Consider the following 25519-nt stretch of genomic DNA (forward strand, 5'->3'; position numbering starts at 1 on the left):
ATAGATTCAGGCCCTCAGGCGACAGGGTAGCTGCCCCCACTAACGGTTCAGGAGCCTTCATTCTCCCACCAGCAGTTCTGGAAACGCTCCCCTCTGCTTCTAACAGGCTCCTACTCCCAACTCCAAATCTGCCCTCTAATTAATTCCATGTGGTTCTGGAAGATTTCCAGAGGCCAGGGCTCTACCCACTGCTTTCTGTATCCTTGTGCCTGGTCCTCTGGCAGGTGTCAGCCAAGGTCTGCTCAATGACACAAACAAAACGACCCGACAAAACACACCAGCATGCAGGGTCGAGGTGATGCTGGTGAGGACAGCCACGATGCAAATGGCACAAAAAACACGGAGAGTGATGCCAAGGGCAGCCGTGGTATACTGAGTGCTCATGACATGCTGGGGGCAGTGCTCCGGGCCCCACACTTACACCATCTCATCCTTCTGTGCAATGCCTGATACGGGCATTTTTTGGTTTCTAGATAAGAAAACCAAGGATTGGAGAAATCGAGTGACTTTTTCAGTCTCCCCGCTTCCTAGAATTCCACCAGGTCTGTCTGACTCCAAAGTCTAGGCTTTGACCCATTTGGGTAATTTTTGTTTTCTCAAGAGAAAATAATAAAGACACCTGTTGAATGAATGAACACATACATGACTAAATGCCAGAAGTCTCAAGACACAGGGAATACATTCCCTTGTTTTTTGCTGTTTCCTGAGCATCCAGACAGAACTGGGCATATGTTAGATGCTAAAAGTCACACCGACATGAAATAAAGGACAGGAATGAAGGGCCCCACCTCTTCCACAGAGAAAAGTGCCTGGGCTCTGCGCTCACTGCCTGCCTCTCTCTCTCTCTCTCTCCCTGATGTGTTTTCAAATGCTGCTGTGCTCAAACATGTCCTTCAGATATAAAGAGTCTCCAGCTTTTAGTGACAAGGAGAGAAGCCATCGTGGGAAAAAGGTCATAGCTTCATCACTAGCCTTAGAGAGCTGAGAGAGGGAACATGGAGCAGAACCACAGTGTCTGCAAATGCCAGGAGCGAGGCCCATGCCCGGTACTTACTATTCCACCTAAGTTTCACATCGTCACACCATCACCTGTTCCTTAATAACCCTCAAAATGATCTGTACTTCCATTTCTGTCATGTATCACTGATATATTTTAATAAATAGTCAAGTAGAAGAGATTAGATTAATAGATTAAAACTATTAACCTATTAAACAACTCTTAACAGTCTAGAAATTCAAAGTAACCTACAATGCATAAATATATCATTAGTTGGAGATAATTCTTAGACACTTAATTTTCTTCATCGTATGGTGTCAGTCAGCCACAACGCTGGGTAATATTGGAGTTCACAAAGACAGTATATGATTTAAATATTAACAGTAAATTCCCTGGTTAATTTCAACCTAGGGGGGAAAGCAAGAGTCTTGGGCAATCTTGTCAAGTCATAAACTCCGAAATTTAGCAGGGTGGGGTTCAACAGTTACAGCTGGAAACTTCTTTCGAGGGTGCTGTGGCATGTGGAAGGTTGCCCAGGATGTTAAGAAGAAGCAGTGTTAATGGCATTTTAAACAGACACGCTACCTTCGTTTTCCAGTGGGTCTGGCAATGGTGCAATTCTGATCTATTAGCAATGTGCACTGTTCTCTGAGGGGCCACCTCTCTGTCTCCCAGAGAGAATCTCCCCAACAGACAGGTAGGTAGTGGAGGCCAATGAGGGGCCCATGATCACTGTCCTGCAGAGATGCACCACCCTGCAAAGACTGTCCTGCACACATGAGGTCCCATGCAGACCCCAGAAGGCAGGAAGCTCAACCACTAAAGAACAAGGCCATCCCTAAGCCCTCACACTGGACGTCTAAACAAAGGATAAACACAGTCCCTCTGTTCACCATTACTTCATGCCGAGGCTATGACTTAGCAACTACTCCTTTCTCTCATTCTCTGAGATCCAACTCCTCTGGCCATCTTCTCCTAGGAATGAATGGATAAGGAAGCGCCCCAGCAGGACTGCGACCCCTCCACCTTCCTGCCCACGTCGCCAGCTGATGCCCAGTGCTGCCCAGCTGCTGACACAGATTTACTATCCCTCCACAGTGCTGTCCCCATTCTGGCATTACAACTGCCTTCCTCCCCTCCACCCTGCAGTCTCTAGGACTAGTGGGGTGACAACCAACCAGCTCTTGCCCCAACACCCCAGGGTGAGAACTCAGCCCTGGTTTGCTCACTGCCTCGAGGCACGCTGCCCTTGGACACACACACAGGACTCTTTTAACTACATGATCCAGTCCTTACAAGGTGCTTGGGGATGACAAAGCAGATGTAGGGATCGTTGCTAGGAGCCGTACCCTGTCCACACCTTCCCTTCCTCATGTGCAAATCACAGTTGTTATACTTACCACTAAGGGTACTCGAGAAGATTAAAGGATGGATGGATGTAGGTACCACATACCTAATAGGAACTCAATGCATACTAGTTCTTTTCTCCCGCGCCTACTAAGTAAACCAGACAAAATGTGAAAAGTTAGGTTAACTATGAAAAAGATGAGCTCACAGGCCGTCAGTGGAGTACTCATAAATGGAAGCAGAAGAGGAATTTTTAGCCCCTATGAAAACAAAAGAAGTGGGGGCAAGGCCACCCTCCATGCAGCAGTGAGGAGGAGAGATGGGAGACCCACACTGCAGCCAAGTCCACTGCAGGACAGGCAGGCAGGAGTGATCAAGAAGGTGGGTTTGAGGTGTCCCAATGCTGTAAACTGTCACACTCCACATGGAGTCTGGAGGGTGCTCAAGCCAAGGGTGAGCATGTTCTTTTTTTGTCAGCAGAGTCAGACAGACGGTGAGGTTGTGGATATTTCCTGGGTTGCCTTCTCAGATCAAGGGCCTCTGTTATTAAAGGCCTCAAGAAGCAACTAGGTCAGGTCCTCCTACTTAGCATTCTCAATATTGTGCTTCAGGACAAGGCAAGATTCTGAACACTCTGAACTAACAGCCACAGGTTCACAAGAAGAACTTTCTTACTTTGCTCAAGAAGCATGCGTGGGGGGCATGTGCTGAGTGGGAGGACTGAGTTCCCAGAGACCCCCACCAATTCCCTCTGCTGGACCACCCCAAGTTCAAGTGCCCTTTGGCACAAACAACTCACAGATTTTGATGGACGTGAATTGTGGTTTGCATTTCTGTGGCTGTCTCCAGAGGCCAAACCTAACACTGCATATACATTTTCAAGAATCTGCCTTATTTACAGAGCCTAGGTTGAATGGCAACTAATTAAGCAGAGTGAACTCTGCCCACCAAAAAACCAACTGGCCTCTTTGGAATAAGTACATGAGCCCCCATTCAACCTGCAATTTAGGATTTTTTTGTGGACAAACTTTGCCCGAATTTTGGTAGGGTGAGAATATTTCTGGAAATACATTTCTAGAAATGAAATCTGAACTCCAGGAATAGGAACGTAAATCTAGAGTCAAGATGAAGATACCTCCCAAAACATACCCAGTTCTCAATTCATTCTGCTAATACTATACTGTTCATTGACTAGCACTGGGCTGACTACAGGTTGAATATTCCTCATCTGAAACACTCAGGGACAGAAGTACCTGGATTATTTTTTTTTCTTTCAGTTTTTGGAATATTTCCATTATATTTGCCAGTTCAACATCCCTAATCCAAAACCCAGAAATCTGAAATGCTCCAATGAGCATTTCCTTTGAGCATCATGTTGGTGCTCAAAAAGTTTCGGATTTGGGGGCATTTTGGATTTCTGGATTAAGAATACTTAATCTGTACTGCTGTGAAATTTTGTGCAAATGAAATTGCGTTGTTTAGGGCTACTTTTATTTTACTGCTGAAAACCAAAATGGTAAACAAGAAGAAGATACAAATAATTATGCAGCCACACACATGTGGTTATCATATAAAATGGTCCACCAGTGAAAAATCTTGGCTTAATTAAAGAACAAGACTTAGCTACATTGAAAGTCATTTTACCATCTGGGTGACTCCAGACAAGTCTATTCCTCAATTCCCTCTGAACAAAAGGGATGTCAGTCACTATCTGAAAGGGCTGCTGGGAAGATCAAATAAGACACATACTTGGATCATGGTAGGCCTTCAACAAATAAGAGCTCCATCATCGTCATCCCTCCCTTCAGCCCTCTCTCCAATGTCCAGGCCCTACAAGGAATCAATGTCACCCCACGTTATCAACTCCTAGGAACCAGAATCTACCACGGTAATAATAAAAATAAATGTTTATTGAACACCTACTTTGAACTAGGCATTGTGCTAAGGGTATATATATTATTACACCTAATCTTCACTGACAACACTATGAAGGAGGTACTAGTATAATCCCCAGTTTACAGATGAGGAAGCCAAAATGCAGGAAGGCTAGGTAATGAGCCCAAGGTCACACAACCAGGCAATGGACAGTGCCAGAATCTGAATCCAGGCAGTCTGGGCTCCTCCATTCTGCACTAGGCTGCTGGGCCCTTAGCAGGACTGGAGAGATGGTAAGGAAGATGCTTGATAGACCAGGCAGGGGGGCATGGAGAATGCAGACCACAGGAGTACAGCTGCTCCACTCTGGGGCCATCCAAGAACCAAGCAGGAGGCTGTGCATTTTTGGATGCAGGCTACACATAATCCTTTGCTGAACTTAAAGTCCTCAGGCCTGAAAAAAAAATAGCCCTTCAGAAACTCAGCTCTAAGCCTACCGTCTAAGGTCCTGTCTGTCCTGAACCCCTGGCAACACCTATCATCACATCTTATCCCCTGATGCTTATTCTCCTCCTGGCAGCCAGAATGATCCTTTTAAAACCAAATCATATCATGCCACTTCTCTGTTCAAACTCCCCAGTGGCTCCTGATCTCACACACAGGAATGGCCAAAGTCCTGATAATGGTTTCCAGGGGCCTCCGTGGCCACACTGGCCTCCTTGCTGCTACTCCAGCTCCAGGGCCTTTGCACCTGCTATTCTCTCTGCCTGGAATGCACTTCCCCCAAATGACTGCTTGGTTTGGCCCCTCAACTTTCAGGTCCTTGTTCATGACTCACCTTCCCTGAATGCTCAAATTAGAGAGGCAACGCTGTCTCCGGCTCTCCCGATCTCCTCTGCTTTCCCTCCACAGCACTTGTTATCATCTAACAAGCATATACTTTATGTATTCATTACAGCTGCTCTACTCCCACTACAACATCAGCTCTACAAGGGCAGGGATTTCTGTCTGTTTCATTCCCTGCTGTGCCTCCAGCACCCAGGTCAGTGCCAAGCACTTAGTAGGCACTCAGTAAATATTTGTGGAATGAATGGATGAGATTTGATGTTTTTCTTATTCTCCTCCCCAATATCCTTGTCTACAAGACCCTGTTCACTTGTTGGGCAACCTATAACAAAATAATGAGCCCTTTAACCTCTCCTATCCCGATTTCCTTATCTCTAAAATGAAAGGGCTGGACTACATTTTCTACAGTCCTTCTAGCTCCGAAAATCCTCAGCTGACAAAAGAAAAAAATATATATATTTATATATGATTCTTTATTACACCAAGTCTATAATTGATTTACTTGATTACAAATCATTTACTTGATTACAAAAACTGCATTTCCTTTAGAATTTTCCAAAGTTAAGGCCCCATAGCCCCCCTGACCCTTAGAATAAGTAGGGTTTGGCTGGAGTTGTGCTACATGATTTGTAACCTGCACACCAGATCGACATTAACCTCAAGTGTTGGGATCACTGGTCTTGCAAAATCAACCCAGTTTGGGTTACAGGGAAGTAAACCAAACCACATTCAGTTGTTTCTTAAGATCAGAAACACCACCTCTCCTTGTCCCCTCAATTTAACACTAATTCCGTAGCAGCCCATGCTGTTGATTTTGGGGTTTAGCCAGAAGCCCTCTGGAGAAATAACATTATGTGTTCCAGGCCAAGAGGAAGGCGCTGGGATGAAAGCCGGCCCTGGTGTAGTAGCAGAGTGTGCCATAGCATAGCTGGGGGTGGAGGCCCAGTTAGAGGGCTGGGGGTCCTTCAAGGTCATTCCGCCCAGAGCCGTCTAACCTAATTCTGACTTTGGGGAATCTTAGGACCTTCATTTCTCCATCTGAAGCAGGGATTAAATGAGCTCTAATGCTCTACAAAGTGGCTACCCATTGAAATCCCACCTGGCCATGGTCAAATCACCAGTGGTGTCAGCTAAGGCCACTACACCGACAATGTTCTCTCTTTTTTTTTTTTTAAGACAGAGTGTTACTCTGTTGCCCAGGCTGGAGTGCAGCGGCATGATCTTGGCTCACTGCAACCCTGCAACCTTCACCTCCTGGGTTCAAGCAATTCTCCTGCCTCAGCCTCCTGAGTAACTGGGATCACAGGTGCGTGCCACCATGCCTGGCTAATTTTTGTATTTTTTTAGTTGAGACAGGGTTTCGCCATGTTGACCAGGCTGGTCTCAAACTCCTGACCTCAAGTGATCCGCCCGCCTCAGCCTCCCAAAGTGCTGGGATTACAGGGGTGAGCCACCACACCAGGCCCGACAATGTTCCCTTGACGGTTAACATATAATTCACTTCTCAGACTGAACATCTAGTCACTATATAAGTAATAGTGTGTTAGTCTTTCAAAGGATTGGTTTTCATCACAGAATCTATAAACTTGCCTGTGAGCTCCTCCAGAGTCCCACCTTCTTGATAGGCCCCCAGCCTACAGCACAGTTCCTGGCCCCAAACAGGCTCCTGTAATATGTATTAACTGATCCTTTCCTACCAAGAAGCAGGAGGGCGTGGTGGGTAAGTGTATGCATCACAGAAGTCAGACTCGGGTAGACTTTCTGGCTCTACTGCCTACCTCCACCTAGGCAGCTTTGGGCCGGTAAACCTCTCTGTGCCTCAGCTTCCTCATCTATAAAGTGGGAATAATAAGAGTATCTCTCTCATGAGGTTGTTATAAAGATTACATTAAATTAAAAAATGAGGCTGGGCACGGTGGCTCGTATCTGTAATTCCAGCACTTTGGGAGGCCAAGATGGGTGCATCGCTAGAGCTCAGGAGTTTGAGACCAGCCTGGGCAACACAGTGAAACCCCAGCTCTACAAAAAAATGCAAAATTAGCCAGAGGTAGTGCTGCATGCCTGTAGTCCCAACTAGTTGGAAGGCCGAGACGGAAGGATTGCTTGAGTCCGAGAGGTAGAGGATGCAGTGAGCAGAGACTGCACCACTGCACTCCAGCCTGAGCAACAGAATGAGATCCTGTCTCCAAGAAAAGAAAAATTAATAAATTAATACACATAAATCACTTAGCTCAGAGCCTAACAAAGAAATGTTGACCAAATGGTAGTCATTACTATTAAAAAGTCTGTTTTTACACCTTAAGCCATACACAACCCCAGGTTTGGGTGGCTCTTCCTGATGCATATTCTAGCACCATGGTAGTAACACAGGGGCTCAGTCACTGAGTATGTGTGATAGAGAGGCTAGGCTAGCAGGGAGAACAAATCAATGTCTCACATGCCACCCTACCCCTCCTGTGACTGGGCAGGCATCTCTAATCAATCTCAGCATTCTTCCACCAACTACAGCCTTAGGGGGATAATACTCAAATCAGAGCTTCAGGCAGCCACTGTGGGAAAACCTGCCTGTTCTTCTCTGGCTACAATTACCAGGCAGAGATGCTCGTGTAGGAGAGATTCACGCATCAGAGAGTGAGGGCAGACCACATTCCCACAGGACTGATGACGGGTGGGTGGTGCTTTGTCTCTTCATTCACTCAGTGCAGTACTTCGAACAGTGCCTGTCATGCAGGAGACACTCAATGTCTGACTAGGTGAATAAATTAGCATCTAACCCATCTGAGTTCACAGCATACAGCACTGGGCCTACCAGAGCAGGTGCTTAGTGAAAGTGGGAGGAAAGTGGGAGAGGCTGTCTAGACCCTCACTTGGGCATGGCACTGAGGAGTGGAGAAAGCACCAGCTTTGGCAGGTTCAAGGCCCAACACAGCCACTGACTCATTATATGTCCCCAAGCAGGGCCCTTCCTCCCAAAGGCCTCGATCTCCCCATTGCACAATGACAGGGTGGTCTAGACAAACTCAACGCCCCTTCCAGTCTTGATTTCCTGATCCAAGAAATACTTACAGGCACTGGTATGACAACTGCTACTGCCCCGCAGGCCACAGCCTCACACATTGTTCTTACACAAATTCCACTCCTAGGGACTCAGGAGAGAAACACAAAATGCTGGGCAGCTGCTGGCTATATGGGTCACCCCCAGTGACCACAGGCCCAAGTGCACCATCTCTGAATTCTACCTGCTCCTCTCCACACTCCCTGTCTCTACGTCACTCGCACATCTTCTTCCATCTCATCTAGTGTGCCCATCCCATAAACATGTACTGACAACCTGCTAGGGGCCAGGCCCACGGCAGTGAACAAGACGGACATGCTCTCTGCCTACGGAGCTGGCACTCTCAGAGAGACAGAAAAAAAGGAACACAGGGAAGGGAATAACGAATAATGAAAATGAAATAATTAAACAGCATAAACAGGTTATGAAGGCCACACACCACAGACTGGGGTGGAGGTAACTTGATACGGGGGGTCAGGGAAAGCTTCCCTGAGGGTAGAAGAGATTCCAGATCTGAAAGATGAAAGGACATTCATCATGGGAAGATCAGAGAAAGAACATTCCAGGCACAGGGAACAGCAGTTGCAGAGGCTCTCAGGTAGGAGTCAGTTTAGACTAGGGGCTGACAAACTATGGCCATTTATGGGCATATTTATGTATCGCCATGGCTGCTTCAGCATTATAATGGCGGAGTTGAGAACTGCCACAAAGATCATACAGCCTGCAAAGCGTAAAATATTTGCCACGCAACACAGGTCTTTGGGTTGCAGAGACCTCCAGCCTGGTACCATGGCCTCTATTCTACCAGCCTCCAATCCACCCAACAAACGGCTGCCAGGGTGGTATTCCTGAAACACCAAGCTGAACACATTACTCTCCTGCTCAGAGAATGTCAGTATCTTTCCACGGTTTCTCAAAGTACATTCCAAAGAACATTTGCTCAATGCAATGAACTTCAATAAAGGGGTCCCATGGTTAAGAAGTTTGAGAAATATGATTCTCTCACTCTCTAAACATGATTCTCTCTCTCTCTCTCTCTGCCTATCTCTTCTCAAGCACACACATTAGCATATTAAAAGATCTGGAAAGTCCCACAGCAAATAAACCTTTTTAATTTCGTTTAACCTACTGTCCTCTGAACTTACTGGGCCACAGAAAGAACCCTTTTTTCCCCACACAAAAAAATCCATTAACATTTTAAAGAACTAGTGTTCCATAGGCCAACGGGCAAATTATTCTGCTTGGCATTCATAATCTGACCCTCAGCTCTAACAGGTAACCGTAGGATCGATTCTAGATTTTATGTATGTGTTCTGGGGAGCCATCTCTCTTGTCTGTCCCTTACCTTCTTTCTGCCTCCAAAGCCCCAAATAAAGGTCACATGGCCATGGTAGCCTTGCTCTACCCAACAGAACAGCAGCAACAGCAGCAGCAGCATGGGTGCTAACATTACCCAGTACCTACCTGTGACACCTGTCATGATGTCCATAGCTTGGGACTGTCTGATATCTCTTTCTCTCTTCTTTGGTAAAAACAGTCCAGTTCTCCATTGGGGACAACCCCCCTCCCTTCTCCTACCATCCTTGAGGGTGAGACAGGCCACCCCCTCTCCACCCTGGCTAATCAGAGTATCCCATCCCCTGCTTTGGCATGACTGGTTCAGAGAGAGGAGCACATGACACTAGCACGTAGGCCAATGGATTCTGGATAAGGATGGGACTAGCTGCCCCAGGAGTTCGCCATGCAGCAGGCCAGATGGAATTCCAGCCCAGGTCTTTCTGCCTAGTCTTACACTTCACTCCTAAGTTCTCAACTTGAGCGGCCAATGGCCGGTTCAGGAATGAACCATCCTTGGATTCTGGTCACAGGTACCCACATGGAAAATGCTTTCCATGACCTCACACTGTCTGGGGAAGTCTGGATACTTCTTGCCAAGGAGGGCTGGCCTGGACCATCCATCCTTTCAAGGGGAAGGTGAGGACCAGAGAGTGGTAACTGTTAGTCATGAAGACCTGAGTCAGTGGGTGGACAAGCTGGGGGCAGGAGAGGGAGTGTACCTGCTCGCAGTGCTTTTCCTTCCGGCTGCACTGGCTCCGTCAGCCTGCAAAAGAAACCCAAAACACCTACATCAGCCAAGGCAGAAGACGTAGACTCAACCTGCTGCCACCCCGCCAAGCTCCCACTGAATACCAGCCTTCAGACTGTGGGGTGAGCTGGCCACAAGCCCCTGTCCCGCTCCTCCAGGCTGGACACACTTGCACCCAGTGGTAAGAGGGAGTCAGGACACCTCCCCGCAATCCCACTTGCTTGGCCCTTTAAATCCCACTGAGCACCCACTGCCAACACAAACTCAGCAACTGCACTGCCCTGGGGACTCAGTGAAAAGTAAGTAACCAGCTAAATCTGAGATTGAATTGCACCATTTTTATTTTCAGCTGGGATTTCCAATAAAACAGTAGCTGTAGATTTATTCCTACCAACCAGAGGGAAAAAATCCTATTACGTTAAAATATTCTTTTCCCCAACCCTATGAGCAGAAGGCAAGAGAGTGCCAGTTCTTAATCTCTTTTATTTGGGTGTCGGGGGGAGGGGGAGATAAAGCTAACCAAATGAAATTTTCAGAAATCATAAAATTCTGGTTCAGATGCAGAGACTGGGGACCTGGGCACAGAGGGAGCTGCCTGAAGTCTCATGAAAACAAACTCCAGGGGTCCTGACTCCTGGACCAGTGCTCAGGGGGACCTCAATGCAGAGGCTGACAGAGAGGTTGCAGACCTGGGAACAATGTCTAGATCCTCCATCACCGCCAGCTGAAGATGCATTCCTGGGCTTTGTCAAAACACTTCTAATAAGAATCATAGGATAATACAGGTCTGAAATTCAGGTGCATATCTGTTTCCAAATTCAGAATTTTTCCAACTTTACAAAGGTAATGTACGGCCCTATGTCTTATATTTTGAAACAACCCTGGCAGAGCCCCTGCTAATCAAGCACGTTGTTATTTCTATCGTAAAACATATGCATAGGTAACCCTACGTAGGATAAATGCCAACAAGACAACCATCAGGACCGTAACTAGCCTTTTCTCCCTTCAGGTCAAGTTCTGCTGCCTCATCAGTTATAAAAACTTTTTCAAGTTTCTTTGAATTTCAGGACTGAGGATGGACTGAGGATCTGAAATAAAACACCAGCAGCTACCTTTTGATGAGTGTTTACGAGAAGTTGCAAACTGGCAAAATCAGATGGCGGACTTCGATTCAAACAAATTGGCAATATATAAAAATAAAAGAATTGCACTGAAAAAAGGCCAGATCTCCACCTTCTCTTATTAAACTGGATAACTCTGTGATACCCAGTCCTACATGGTGACGGGCAGCTAGAGCTGACATACTTGGTTCTCCACAGTCTCCATCCCCTCCTCCTGCCTTATAATCACCCAGCCCTTGTCTGGTCCCAGCAGGCATCCACACTTGCTCCCCATGGAGAACTTCCCATTAGGCGCTAGGATATGGACATTAACGCCTTCTCTCATTTAATCCTCACCATAGGTCCTCCCCCACTCCACCCCATAATATCCCCATTTTACAGCAAGGGCACAGAAGGTCAAATAATTTATTTATTGAAAGTCCCACAGCTATAAGCTCAGGACTGGGTCACCCCAAAGTCCAACTTCCTCAGTTATGGAGCATTTTACTTCCCACCGATATTCAGGAGAGCCAACTGGGAAATGGGGTGACATCAAACAGCTCCTATTTCCCACACAAGGGAAAGGGAAAGGTTAAGGCTGAATAGGGAGGGAGAAATGTGAGGTCGGGAAGGAAGAAATTAATGAGCTGTTCATGTATTATTTCAACAGAAGAAACAAGAAAGCAGAAAACGGTTTGCATATCATTTCAATGGAAGCAAAATAACAGATCAATTACGGCCTCTTTCCGATATCTTGCATTCCTCAAAACTTGTATGTGAAGTGAACAGGCTGAAGTTGTTTGAATGTTTGCATCATAAGCAGCAGAAGTGGTATGGGTGGAAATTCTGCCCCAGAGAGCTTAAAAAAATGGTCAACTCCCAAATGGATCTCTTGCCTTTCAGACTTAATTCTGTGCGTGTATTTTTAGCATGTCACACACACTTTTAAAGTTGTCATTTTTGTCCTTTTCCTTCACAATTTCACACAGAGTTGACCAGCTCAAGTGCAGCAAACATGTGACAGAGTGTGGGATAAGAGTCTCTGTTTTCAGCATGCCTAATAATCTCCACCTTTGTTTCTCTTTTACTGAGTGAATACTTCGGCTTTTGTGTTACTGGTAGCTGCACGTGTTTCTGTTTTCCACCCATTTTTATAAAACAAAGAGAAAGTGCTAAAAATATTCAAAGAGTTGTCGAATACTTTCGCAGAGACTCAGGTGGTACTGCTGGGAAACTGGGGCAACTAGAGGAAAGAGTTCTACCTGGTCAGGGTGTGGGATGTTCAGATGGTGGCGGATGAGAGTTGCTTCATTGGGATATGGATGGACAATGGATTCAGTGGGAGATGTCCAAGACACATGTCTCAGTATCACAGCACATGGCAATCACAGCATGTGCACCTGGCCAAGTCCAGCTACACCATGAAGAGAGAGCCAAAGCCCACTGTATTGGGAGCACCAGCTCCCAGGGTGGAGTTTCATACACGCCAGGCCGGTATGGTCTGTCCTTACAAATACATCACTGCCATTCCTTCCAAGTGGATTAAGCTGAACTTCTGACATTTCCATGTGCCGAGGCCAAAATGTTCTAACATCAGCAATTTCATATGATTCAACCTAAACAATAAACTCATCTGTACCCTGTGTAATCTGACCTGAGTCTCAATTTGAACTGAAGCTTAAGAGAACAGAGTTTAGAGTTAGATTGAGTTCAAGTCCTGGTTTTGCATTTTCCAGCACTGTGATCTTCAGCAAGTCACATGTACTCCCAAGACCTCGATTTCTTCATCTGCAAAATGGCAAGATGCTAATCACAGGCCCTACCTCACGGGACTGACTTGAGAGGCGAGATAACTTAAATAAGGTAAAACATGTAATAGCATGTAAAAGTACTTAGTGAGTGCTTGGCTATAATAATGAAAATAATCACTGACAACCCTATAGTTATAGACGCCACTATTTATTGGGTCTAGGAAACTGAGGCACAGAAAAACAGAATGATATGTATAAGACGAACGAGTCGCAGAGCCAGCCTGGGCTGGACCATAGGTCTTCTGCCTCAAGGTCTTCCCCAAATCACAAGCTGCAAGTCAGCATCTCATGACTGGCCACCAGACCACCACAGCCCGAAGGCCTTCTCCAATGGTGCAGTCAGAATGACAGTAATGTCACTAAAGTACTAAGTGCAGCCCTGGTATACGTAGTCATTACTCAGGTAATGGAAACCCCCACTGCAGCTGCTGTTGTTTCACCATCTTCTGCCACTGGACTGGGTGCTTCTTAAGGATGTAGCTTGTTGCCCTGGCTCTGAGTCTCATTTTGAACCTTAGACAAGCTCTTTCCTTTCTCTGGACCTCAGATTCTCCATAGGTTAAAAAATGGGGGCAGGGAAAGGAGATTAAAACAGATCATCTCCCCCACTCCATGTTGAACTGACCCAACCTTAATCAGACCACTCTATGGCAAATAAAATAAGCAGGACCCCAGGGAGATCCTCCTTCTCACTCTCGTGAAGCTGGGGTGAAGGTGTATCCAAGCCCTCCAGTTCCGCATAAGAGTGCCTGTCCCCGCTTCCCAGTCCCACCCATTCTTATTCACCAGTTTCCCCTCAGGACCTGGGCAAGGCTATTTTTGGTTTCATTCGACCCTCCTCTTCCCTCCCAAATGAATGTGAAGTTGTTCTTTTCCATTCTCTTATTAAGGGTTTTCTTGGAAAGAAAATATTATTCCAAACCCAGAAATTTTATTTCTAAATTTGTGCAAATGTAAGTTGTAAGACATTAGCTGCATTTCACATTTTGTGCAAATGGCAGAAACAGGCAATTCGTGTGCTCCGGGATGGGGGCTGGCCAACGATTTCGATAAAATAAACCCTTTTTTAATTTAAATGCTAATGCACTGAATTAAAATTTAATAACTGAGGAAATTGAAAAGCCGAGCAGGAATATTGGAAATAAATCCAAGCAGAAACAGCTGAAATTAAAAATTCTAGAGAGTGGGAGGATAGCAGCTAAGCTGTCTTATATGATTACATTTTTTTTTTTCAGAATGAAGCAAAAAAAAAAAAAAAAAATCCTATCTCTCGCTGGCTCTAGGGCAGTAAATCCACAGTGCTGTGATTTATTGCTCAATTTTCCTGAGGGAAAAAGGCTTTCTTTCATGCTGAAATATTTCATAAATTTCAAGCCAGCATAAATTCTTAATTTAAAAGTTATGGAGGTCACATTTAGTGCACTGGTACGGTTCCAAAATCTTAAAGGAATAGCAGCAACCAAAAAAAAAAAAAAAAAAAAAAAAAAGGTAAAAAGGAGGGGTAGAATTTACTCTTTTCTTTTTTTCCTTTTTTTCATTTTGGTTTTAATTCACACAAGTTGAAATTTCATTATTAAAGATTCCTCCTGGATGGATAGAACCCAAGCACGTGGGGAACCAGTGTGTGTTTGGAAAAACCTGCTGCAAAAGATGAAGAGATAAAGATTTAATTCAATTATAAAATGGCATTTTTTTTTTTGTAAGCCACTTGAGGAATTTCTGGTAAAAATTTCCTCCCTTCATTGCCCGGGAAGGGGTGAGGGTGGGGGAGGGTGGCCAATGTAATTGCTTCTCTTAGATCTCCAATCTTTTGTGCACACTGATATATTCATTTGTTATACAGCTGTTCAGCGGCGGAAAGAATGCTGGGGCGCCCATAATTCTAAGCAAATCAATCAAAAATTAATGATTTGTCATGCTTGCACAATGGAGGAAAAACAGCTCCTTAGGTCCTGGCTGCCTGATCTCGAAGAATGAAATGCCTTTCTTCGATAAGAGAGCCGAGCCTGAGGCTCGGGGAGGCTGAGGTGCCACAAATGTGGGGGCCTCCCAGTCCTCCTAGCTCTGTGAGGGCAGAGGGGGGCCGCCATCTTGGAGGGGGCATTTCCAAGATGGCGCCTCAGCTAGCCAAGCTCAGGATGGACCTGGCGCAGCATATTTTCACAGTGCTATAATTAGGATTTTGCCTTTTCCTCCCCCACCGCAACTCAAAAATTACTTGGTCTCTAGAGAATTGAATGGCTCCCTCCTCCCCCAGCTAGATTTAATTTGTCCCTGTTCATTGTTTTCCCAACCCTGCTGACACGCAGACATCAACCAACTTTATGGGACTGGGACTGCGGCTGCAGTTCTTGAAGCGTCTGTCACCCCTCCGGGGTGCGTGTTGTCCCTCCTCCAAAGGCCACATCCCACACATGACCATGTCAGCAGCACCCAGCTCAGGGCCTGGCACAGGGCAAATACTCAGCAAATATAGTTGAATCTGCTAATTATGACTGTTTCTCAAAAAATACTGATAATGAGGTTGCTTAGATGAATGGTGCATTGGCAGTCATGCTTGAATGAAATATATCAATTGACTGCAAATAATCATTCCTTTATTCACTCAGCAGATAGTTCTTGAAAACCTACTATGTGGCAAGTACTCTGCTGGGCTCTGGATGGATGACCTCAAATCCACTAGGCGACAATTCTGAATGCCCAGTGGTATTTTTCAGGCTTCTCTGCACCCTTATGGAAGGGAAGCATGAACGTGAACCCAGAAAGAAATGGGAGTTTCTCTGCATGCTCAAATGCCCTCTGAAGTCTTGTAGCTTACGAATTCATTTGAATGTTACATTCACAACCACCAAATACATATGACACCATAATATATATTTAATATATTTTTACATGTTAGTACAAACATCAACATTGTTTTAAATAACCAGCTGGTACAATTAACCCTGCAGGAAGATATGTGGCCTCAGTAGTGGGTGCAACCAACTGCATTTAACCTGGAGGCCTGCAGGGGGCACTGCACGTGCAAGAAGCATTCACCAACCCAGGACCTGCCCAGATGATGATTCTACCCTGTGTCCCCTAATATTTAAAGGACAGTTGGTCTGAAACAACTCAAGCCTTATTTATATATCTCTTTCCTTTCCAAAAGCCAGTGAATCCCCAAACCTTAAAGTATAACTTTCTGTCTCTCCCACTGAGGCACAAGACTCAAGGAGAAGTCACTCATTCATCCAACAAACATTTATTAAGCTCCTTCTACATGCCAGACATCATTGTAGGCAGCTGGGATATATCCATAACCTCATGGCAATTACATTCAAGTGGGGGGAGACACTAACATAAGGTGTAATAAATAAGTAAAACATATAGCAGGCTTGAAAGTAATCAGTTCTATGGTGTGTGGGGGAGGCGGGGGGGGGGTCGTGAACAGGGAAGCATAGGGTGGTCAGGAATGCTGGGGAGAAGGGAGGAGCCACAGGCTGCAATTTTAAGTAGGGTGGTCAGGTTGGCATCATTGGGTGAACACTGTAAGAGGGTGAGAGAGTTGGCCATGTGGTGTCTGGGGCAAAGTGGATGCCAGTGCAAATGACCCCAGGACAGGAGCACACCTGGTGTGCTTGGCAAACAGCAAGAATGCCAGGGTACCTGGGGCAGAATACGTGAGGACGAGAGGAGGCGAGATCATGGAGGTCAGCTCATGCAGAGCCTTGCAGGCCACCGAAGAGCCTTGGCTTCTACTCTGGAAAGCCACTAGAAGGTTTTTGGCAAAGTGACATAATTTGACTTCCATTTTAGAAAGATCACTCTGGCTGCTGTGTTGAAAGGAGACCATGAGGCCAGGGGGGAAACAGGAGGCTGGCGGGGCTACAGAGCAGTCCATGGAAAAGATGATGGTGGCAGGGACTGAAGAGGGTGAGGAAAGGTTGAGTTCTGAATATACTGGTAGGTGCTGGTACATAAGATGTGGGGTATGAGATAAAGAGTCAAGGAAGATTCCAAAAATCATGGGCCTTAGCACCAAGGAAAATGGAATTGCATCTCTCCCACACACGAGAACACTAACCATCAGCACAGTACTTTACAGATAGTTATGCTGAATGGGATCTTCCCAGTAACCCTGCGGGGAAAACACTGCGGTTTAACTATGCCCCTTTGACCAAGAATTAACCAAGCACCTGGAGGGGCTAAGTGACTTATCCATGGCCAAACCACTGCCAATGGCTTGGCCAAGGTTCACACATCTTCTCACCCCAAGTCCACAGCTATTTCCTCTATATCCTTGGCCCTTCCTCTATGGAACCAATGGATAAAATTAGCCCCAAACCTTATGGATGAACTGTTTTTCTGTCTAGCCACAGAGCTCCAACTCAGGCACAGGCAGCCCCAGCATCTCTTCACCAGGTGTCCCTAAAAAACGCCATTTAAGAGTGCCAGGGCCAATGCTGAAAAAGTTATAAAGAGCTTTGCAAGTTACAAAGAGGATTCTGTTCCCGGGAAACCAAATATATGATAAATTCTCTAATTAGACCTTGCCTCTTAGATCATACTCAGTGGTATGTGTCTAACACATTGTACTTGGCTTTTAATTTTGTGTTATCTTTCCCAACTGAACATGGTAACTCAAAGCCACTGACTACCCCAGGTTCCAAGCTTGAGGAGTGGCTAGAGGCTGCCAGAGAAGACCCTAGCCTGAAAGAACTGGAACTCACATGGGTTTGTGCCATTTTTCCATAAATATTTATGAAGTTCCTATTAGATGTGTAATTCTGGGCAAGGCCTTGGCTGGTGGAGGATGCTAAGATGAATCAGACCTGGTTCCTTATTCATTCACCCAAATACCACTATGTATTACGACGTAAGTGCCTACTATGGGCTGGGAACTAAAATAGTTACTGGGGACACAACAGCAACAAGAACAGTGAAGGGGACAGGCATTGACGACTTAGTGGCTTCAATCTATCAGTTTATAATTACCACATGAGATGCGTGCTCTGAAGGAAAAGGTCTGGGTTCCATCAGCATCTTTGACAAGAGGATCCAACAGACTTCAGGGTCAGGAAGAGCTTCTCTGAGGAGGGATGCTGGAATAGTGAGCACAGAGCTCACACTCAACAGGGGCAATAGAAACTCTAGATGCAGGTGAAGCTAACGCAGGCTGGATGACAGGGAGCAACACGCACCTCATGCAAGGCAGTGAGGAAAAGGGCACCACCTTGCTCAGCTGGGAAGCCCAGGTCCCTGAGCCTCGCTGGACTGCAGCCTTCTCTGAAGGTTTCACCAATGAAGGAAGCGCCCAACCCACCCAACATGCACAGGCTCATACAAGGACTTCCTGACTAGACCCCCAGGCCGGAGCCCACACCTCCCTCTGGACTTGGTAGCTTCCAGCTCTGAAGGGGAAGGAACAATGGTTTGATCTTTCCCCTTTTTATTTGCCGCGGAGTGGCCACAATGTTCCATGGAACAGAAATGTGAAGACCATCCCCAAACCAGGTCTAAGCATCTTCTCCGCAGGAGGCCCCAGAGACATCGCGATTGACTGGCCAAGTTTCCAACTACGAGGGAAAGCCAGGGAAAATTACCACTTTCTTTATGCCTCTCGGTTCTGATGCCTGCCTTTCTTTCCCAAGCCCTGGCTCTCTGAGGTCCAGAGTTAAAACTAAATCATGCGTCCCTGGAATGGAACCAGTGTGGGTCTTGTCTGCTTCCTGTGAGTTTCCAGGTACAGGTGGATTCTTCTCCTGTCTCTGATAGGCAGCCATGCAGATTGGATCCAGACCCTAATACAGTCTTCATCATCATCATCATTGTCTTTGACATCACTGTCAACAGTCAGGAATCAGTGAGTCCTGTAAGTCAGGCTAAGGGAGCTGGAAGCTTATGGACAGACTTGGAAGGCATGTGCACCCCAAAAGCAACTGCGAGCTGCAGTATGCAGACCGGGGGCAATAGCCAGCACAGAGTCCAGTGTCCCCTTCCAGGGAAGAGATGATGGTGGTTTGGGGAAGGTGGTGGAGGAGAGAAAGCTGCAGGACTGAGAGCTACTGGGAGCAGCAGGGATCAACTGAGATAATATGAGAAAAACACCCAGCAAGACACCAGCACATATTAGTTGCTCTTTGAACACAGGTTTTTGTTGCTGTTGTTGTTTAAATAAACTGCAGCAGCTATTGAGAAACCCCTGCCAGTCTTAGACTATGTGCAGAGGGCCTGGTTTCCTTCATGCACAGACCTGGGCCCCTGGGAGGGATGGAGGAATAGAATAATTCACCTCTAAACCTGAGGCCTGAGTCACGAAGTTTCAAGGAGAAGGGGGCCAGGCGCGGTGGCTCACGCCTGTAATCCCAACACTTTGGGAGGCCGAGGTGGCTGGATCACCTGAGGTCAGGAGTTCAAGACCAGCTTGGCCAACATGGCAAAACCCTATCTCGCCTAAAAATACAAAAAATTAGCCAGCTGGACTCCTGTAATCCCAGCTACTCAGGAGGCTGAGGCAGGAGAATCACTTGAACCCAGGAGGCAGAGGTTGCAGTGAGCCGAGATTGCACCATTGTACTCCAGCCTGGGCAGCAAGAGCAAAACTTCATCTCAAAAAAATAAAAATAAAAATAAAAAATAAAAATATGGAAAAGGTGGAAATCTGCAGAGAGGTGGAGGCAGCAGCCTCCCCTGCAGGGCTATGTGGGACTCACTACCCAAGGCACAGTCTGGTTCCCATCCCAGGGCACCAGGTGCCACCATGGCTGGAGCCCTCAGTCTGCACATGAATCGAACAGGTACTATGACAGTTTCTGGTTGATTAATGTGTGTTCTAGTCCCCGAGCTGGGCAGGATCAGAAAGTGTTCTAAATGTTGTTTCAAAAAGAGTGAGGTTTTTCCTAGATCAGGCCCAGTGAGGTGTTTTTATTTTTTAAAACTATTTTGTTTTGAGATGGAGTTTCACTCTTGTTGCCCAGGCTGGAGTGCAATGGCGCAATCTCGGTTCACCACCACAACCTCCACCTCCCAGGTTCAAGCAATTCCTCCCTCAGCCTCCTGAGTAGCTGGGATTACAGGCATGTGCCACGACGCCCGGCTGATTTTGTATTTTTAGTAGAGATGAGGTTTCACCATGTCTGTCAGGCTGGTCTCGAACGCCCGACCTCAGGTGATCCGCCTGCCTCAGCCTCCCAAAGTGCTGGGATTTACAGGCATGAGCCACCGTGCCCGGCCTAAAACACTTTTTATATTGAAGAAATTTCACATTTACAAGTTTCTCAGGGATAGCAGGGAGCTCCCATATATCCTTCACCTGCCATCAGGGGCTCCCGGCAGGGCAGTAACATGGTCAGAATTCTGTCCTCCAACGGGCTGCTGGCTAGGGCTATGACAGACACCAAGACCAGTTAGGGGGTAGATGTCAAAGTCCAGGGCGGGTTGGCTGAGGTCTGAGCTAAGGCAAGGCGAAGCCTGGTCTCCCTCCCAGGGACCAGCAATCAAAATGCCCATAGGCTCCAGCAGTCACCAGGAAGAAAGAAGCCAGCAGCAGCAACAGGGTAATGGTTACTGGGAGTCAGCCTGGGCACAAGCGCCCCCATGTGCGAGTAGGACACTGGATGCATCATGATCTCTCAGTGCCTCTGTTCCTTTATCTGTAAAATGGGGAGATCCCACTGCCTACCTCATAGAGCCATTGTGAAGATTAAATGAGCTAGTCGTGCTTGGAACAGGGTCTTTCCATCTATGTAGTGCCAGCTAGTATCATCAATTCAGCATAAAAGGCTTCAAATGAAGATAATCCTAGCGATCTAGAAGCGGCCAGCATCCACTGGGCACCTCCCATGTGCCTGCTCTGGCTCAGGGTACAGCATGCATCATCTCATTCAATGTTCTCAACATGGTAATAAGAGGTGGGGATGTCACCAGTCCCCATATGCAGGGGAGGCCTTAGAGGCATGCTGGGTTCAGGGACCGGCTGGGAAAGACTCAGCCAGGACTCCAATCCAGATACTCCAAGTCCAAATCCACATTTTCAAACCCTACACCATCCTGCCTCCAAGGCTGGTGGGGTGACCTTGGAGAAAGTGACTTGCCCCGTCATCTTTCAGCGTGGACACGTTCCTCTGGGTGCATAAATGCTGCTCTGCTTGTTTTCTTTTTTAAAAAAGAAATGCATCTCAGTTCTTTCCAGTCACAGTTAATCTCTCAATTTACAAAAGAGTGAGTCATGTGACTGAATTCCACAAAAATTCTCTCTCCAGGTTTATGATTTTACAGAAAACTCTAGGGAAAACCGCCTGGAGCGAGTTAAAACCAGATCAGCCATAAACCATGTCCTGGTACAGCCTCACCAAGCTGAGACTCAGATTACTCATTAAAGATGTGATAAATATTCACTTCAGATCAGCAGGAAGTGGGGGTTGGGGATTTAAAAAAAAAGGAAACTTTTTTTGCTTCATGGAGAGAAAAACCTATTATAAATACAAAGGGTTGCAAACTCCAAAGTAGGTGAACCTAGAATTCAGGGACAAGGTTTTAAGTCACCCCCTTAGGTATTTCTATGTATGGCAGTAGGGGAAGAGGCTGTCCTCAAATCTCTTCTGGTGAACTGAAGGCTTCAGCCTCCTTTGATATGGCCAGGGTAATGCTGGCATGTCTGGACAGCCTCACCAGGGAGGAGGAAGAACTTCACACTCTAGGAGACCCCTGTTAGCACCAGGCCCTCCTCTGACTTGTTCGAGAGGCAGTCTCTGGCCCTCAGACTGCCCGTCTGTTCAGTGAGGTTGCTGGGCCCATGGCCTCTCAGAAACATTCCAACTCTGACATCTGGAGTCAGTCAGGCCTGAGTTCAAATTCTGCCTGGGCCACTTAGTAGCTGGACACACCCTGTCTCTCAGCCTTAGTTTCCTCTGATGTAAAACAGAGATAAAAATCCCCCCATCCCACGGCTATTGGGTGGATGAAGTGATAGAAAGTCTGCAACATTCTCAGCCAGTGCTAACAACACTACATAAGCCCCAGATCTGGATGATGTCATTAAGATTACATTGATGGTGGTAAGTAAAATTAATACATTTTTTAAAAAGGCAAACATATTCTGATCACTCCAGTCGGCAGGATTTATTTGGCACAGTAGTTCCCAGTATAGAATCTACAGGCAGATGGGCTGGGTTCGAACCCTGGCTCCACCACTTACACACTATGTGTCACTGGGTAAGTCACTTAACCTTTGTGACCCAGTTTCCTTATCTGTCAAATGGAGATAATAACAGTACTGACCTCACAAGGTGACTGAGGACCCCATCAGTTCAAAATACATAAAGCTCTCAGAACAGCGTCTGGCACTTAGTAAGTAGCATATAAGTACTACCTATATAAATAATTACTTTTTATAAAATGATTTATTAATAGTAAACTTTAGCTATAACTATTACCACTTATTAAAATTTGGGCAAGTCCCTTTTCCTCTGGGCCTCTGTTGTCTAGCTATAAACTAGAGAATTTTGAGGACCCTCGTAATTCTGAAACTTGCTAATACTGTCTCACTGCCTAGACAACAGTCTACTCTAACCACGTCTAGGGAGCCTTCCCTGACCATGAGCACCAAGAAGGTGCCTGAGAACACCTAAGAACATCGCCACTCTGCAGCCGTGCTCCCCACCAAACTGTAGGTTGTGTGAGGGTGGCTTGCTGTTCTCAGCTTCTCTGTGGCTCCACGGTACCTAGGGCTATGGACATGTTGCGTTAAGATGAGGCTTCATAAAAGTCAGTCAACTGGTTTAAAACATAAAGGAATTGTAGTTCCAATAGTCAGAGAGCCAGGGTGGTGAATGGAGTCCAAGGAATCATTTCATCTACTTTAAGAATGGCCTCTTCTAACCACTTAGTAGTGGCTGCCTGGGACCATGTGTGGAGAAAGATTCTGAGGTCACAGCAGAGCTCGGTTAGAAAGTGCTGTGATTGACTACTGATGTCTGCAGTGAGTATGGTAAAGTTGGGGATGGAAGCATGCTTCCCCCCTCTAATCTAGTCCAATGCTCTTTTTTTTTTTTTTTTCTTGTTTTGAGACAGAGTTTCGCTCTTGTTGCCCAGACTGGAGTGCAGTGGCGTGATTTTGGCTCACTGCAACCTCTGCCTCCCAGGTTCAAGTGATTCTCCTGCCTCAGCCTCCCGAGTAGCTGGGATTACAGGCATAAGCCACCACTCCCAGCTATTTTTTTGTGTGTTTAGTAGAGACAGGGTTTCACCATGATGGTCAGGTTGGTCTTGAACTACTGACCTCAGGTGATCCACCCGTCTCGGCCTCCCAAAGTGCTGGGAAAAGCTCCTCTTTTACAGACAGAGAAACTGAGGCCTCCTGACCCCCAAAGCACCCTTCTTCCCGTCACCACATTTTCATTTGCAAACCTATTCCCACATAGAAGAAAGAAGCTGAGGCCTTTTAAAATGTGTAGTAAAAAGAGACACCAAAGAAGAAAGAAGACCAGAGACAAAAGAAATATACATGGAAAAAAAAAATATGTGTAAAGTGCAGGGCTTACTTTTGCTGTGAAAGAGAAATAATTACAGAAGGGCAAAGTAGATGTTCTAAGTAAGACTTTTTTTTTTTTTAAAGAAAGAAAAGTCTGGAACACATGCTCAAAGTAGAAATCTTACAAATTCCTATTGCAAAATAACTCCTGGTCAGCCAACCACAATCTCTATAAATATATCACAAGATCAACAGCCCAGGAAAATAGGGGGAGGGGGAGAACAACTGCATGATTTTTTTTTCAAAATCAAAACAGTAGACACAAAATAGTCCCTCTCACAGTTGGAAAGGAAGGAATCACTCATATTTCTACAAAATGAGAGGCCCATGAAGAAGTGAAAGACTGTAATTCCACACATCCTGATGGGTGCCTGCTGAGAAATCTAGGCAACCAGACTATTTTGAAATTATTCTACAATTCTGTTTTCTTCACGGAGGGGGGCGGAGGGGAGAAATCTGGTACCTTGAATTCATTAGGGCAGTCATGAGCTTACAGTGACTTCCACGGGGTGAGGCAGGGTGGCAACAGCCAGTCAAACACTCTAAGGGGTCTGATTTGGGAATATCCTTCAGAGTTTAGGCTAGGAAAAAAAAAAAAAAACAGAAGTCATTCTAGGCCCTTTAAATGGAGGTAATTTAATATAAGGACAGGTGATGAGTGACTAGAGAAGGCAAACAGGAGACATAGAGAAAACCAGGGATACCAGCCTATGAGGGAGCTGCTGCTACCACCCACAGCCCTGGAGAGATAAAAGGGATGAAATGGTGTTATCAGCAACTGGGGCTGTCCAGCAAGAGGTAAAATTATGGCAAGGCTGCCCACTGGGAGTGGACCATAGAGAGAAGGGCTGGAGCTAAACAGAAAACACCACCAGAGGCAGAGAATGGGTGGGAAGAAGTACCCCAGGTTTCTCCCTCCCTTTTCACATTCCAATCTTCCTGCTAAGCATCCTACTGGCTAAACTTTAGAAGTCCAGAGAGCAGGGGCACCTAGCAAATGCAATCCCTTGCAATACAGAGCATGGCAGGGAAAAGGAAAGGATGGAACTGAGGTCAAACCAACAGATCAGTTCAGATAGGAAACTCCAGAAGTGCAGGATGCACTTGAAGACACTGCCCTGCACAGCTAACCAAAGAGTCCACCTGAGTCCAGCTCCCCCATTTGGACTCCAGCCTCCTCATCAGCAAGAACTGCCTTGTCTTGAACTGCACCACCCTCTGTACTATCTAGTGGAATCACAGCTTGGAGTTTAAAGAACTCTGAAAGTCTGGGAAATAGATGCCTGGCCACATAGCCCAGTTCCCCAACATGCAGGTTGCTTGGGTATCCTTCTAGCATATTGTAACTCCAGTGTTGCTGAGAAAACTATGGAAGACTCATCATGTGGAAGCGTAATGCTGTCCTCAACCCCCTGCCCGGAAGACCCAAGCACCCAGTGGATACTCTAGAAGCATCCCTTGACCAGCCCTATAGGGACGATGATCAGAGGCTCTGGGGACCAAAGTATGACACCAGCTGGGCTAGGGAAAACGCACTCCTAGGGCCCCAGAACTTTCCACATTCAAGGACCCTCCAGAGGCATGCAGGACTTTTTGCTGTTTGCTGAACAGTATCATAAAAGGCAAATGCATCCTGCCCCACACAGACTCACCCCCCAGAACCTCTTTGTCCTAGCTGTTGCTAAAGGCTTGACTTAACTACATTCTGCAAAGAAAGAAAGGGCCCTTCCCCTTCCTTTTGGGTTCCATTCCCACCTCTTCCAGGCCACAGGGGCGATCTCCCTCCCCTGTTTTCTTAAAGCACTTATTGCCTGGACCATTCAAAAGATATTGATCAACTGGCTGATATACTCAGTCATCTTTTTATGACCTGTCTTCACAGCTGGACC

At 46.3% G+C, this 25519-nt stretch overlaps 1 protein-coding gene across 4 annotated transcripts in view; it reads right to left on the reverse strand.

Annotated features, from left to right (window-relative positions):
- The window catches only part of ZNF618 (zinc finger protein 618), a 169589-nt gene that overhangs the window by 66576 nt on the left and 77494 nt on the right, over window positions 1–25519 (reverse strand). For all 4 annotated transcript variants that reach the window (XM_025360810.1, XM_025360813.1, XM_025360811.1 and 1 more), the window contains exon 2: window positions 10178–10221. In XM_025360810.1, coding sequence (XP_025216595.1) covers window positions 10178–10221 — 44 coding nt within the window. The remainder of the gene's footprint in view (window positions 1–10177; window positions 10222–25519) is intronic.

The sequence above is a fragment of the Theropithecus gelada genome, chromosome 15, assembly GCF_003255815.1.
Source record: "Theropithecus gelada isolate Dixy chromosome 15, Tgel_1.0, whole genome shotgun sequence".
Lineage (NCBI taxonomy): Eukaryota > Metazoa > Chordata > Mammalia > Primates > Cercopithecidae > Theropithecus > Theropithecus gelada.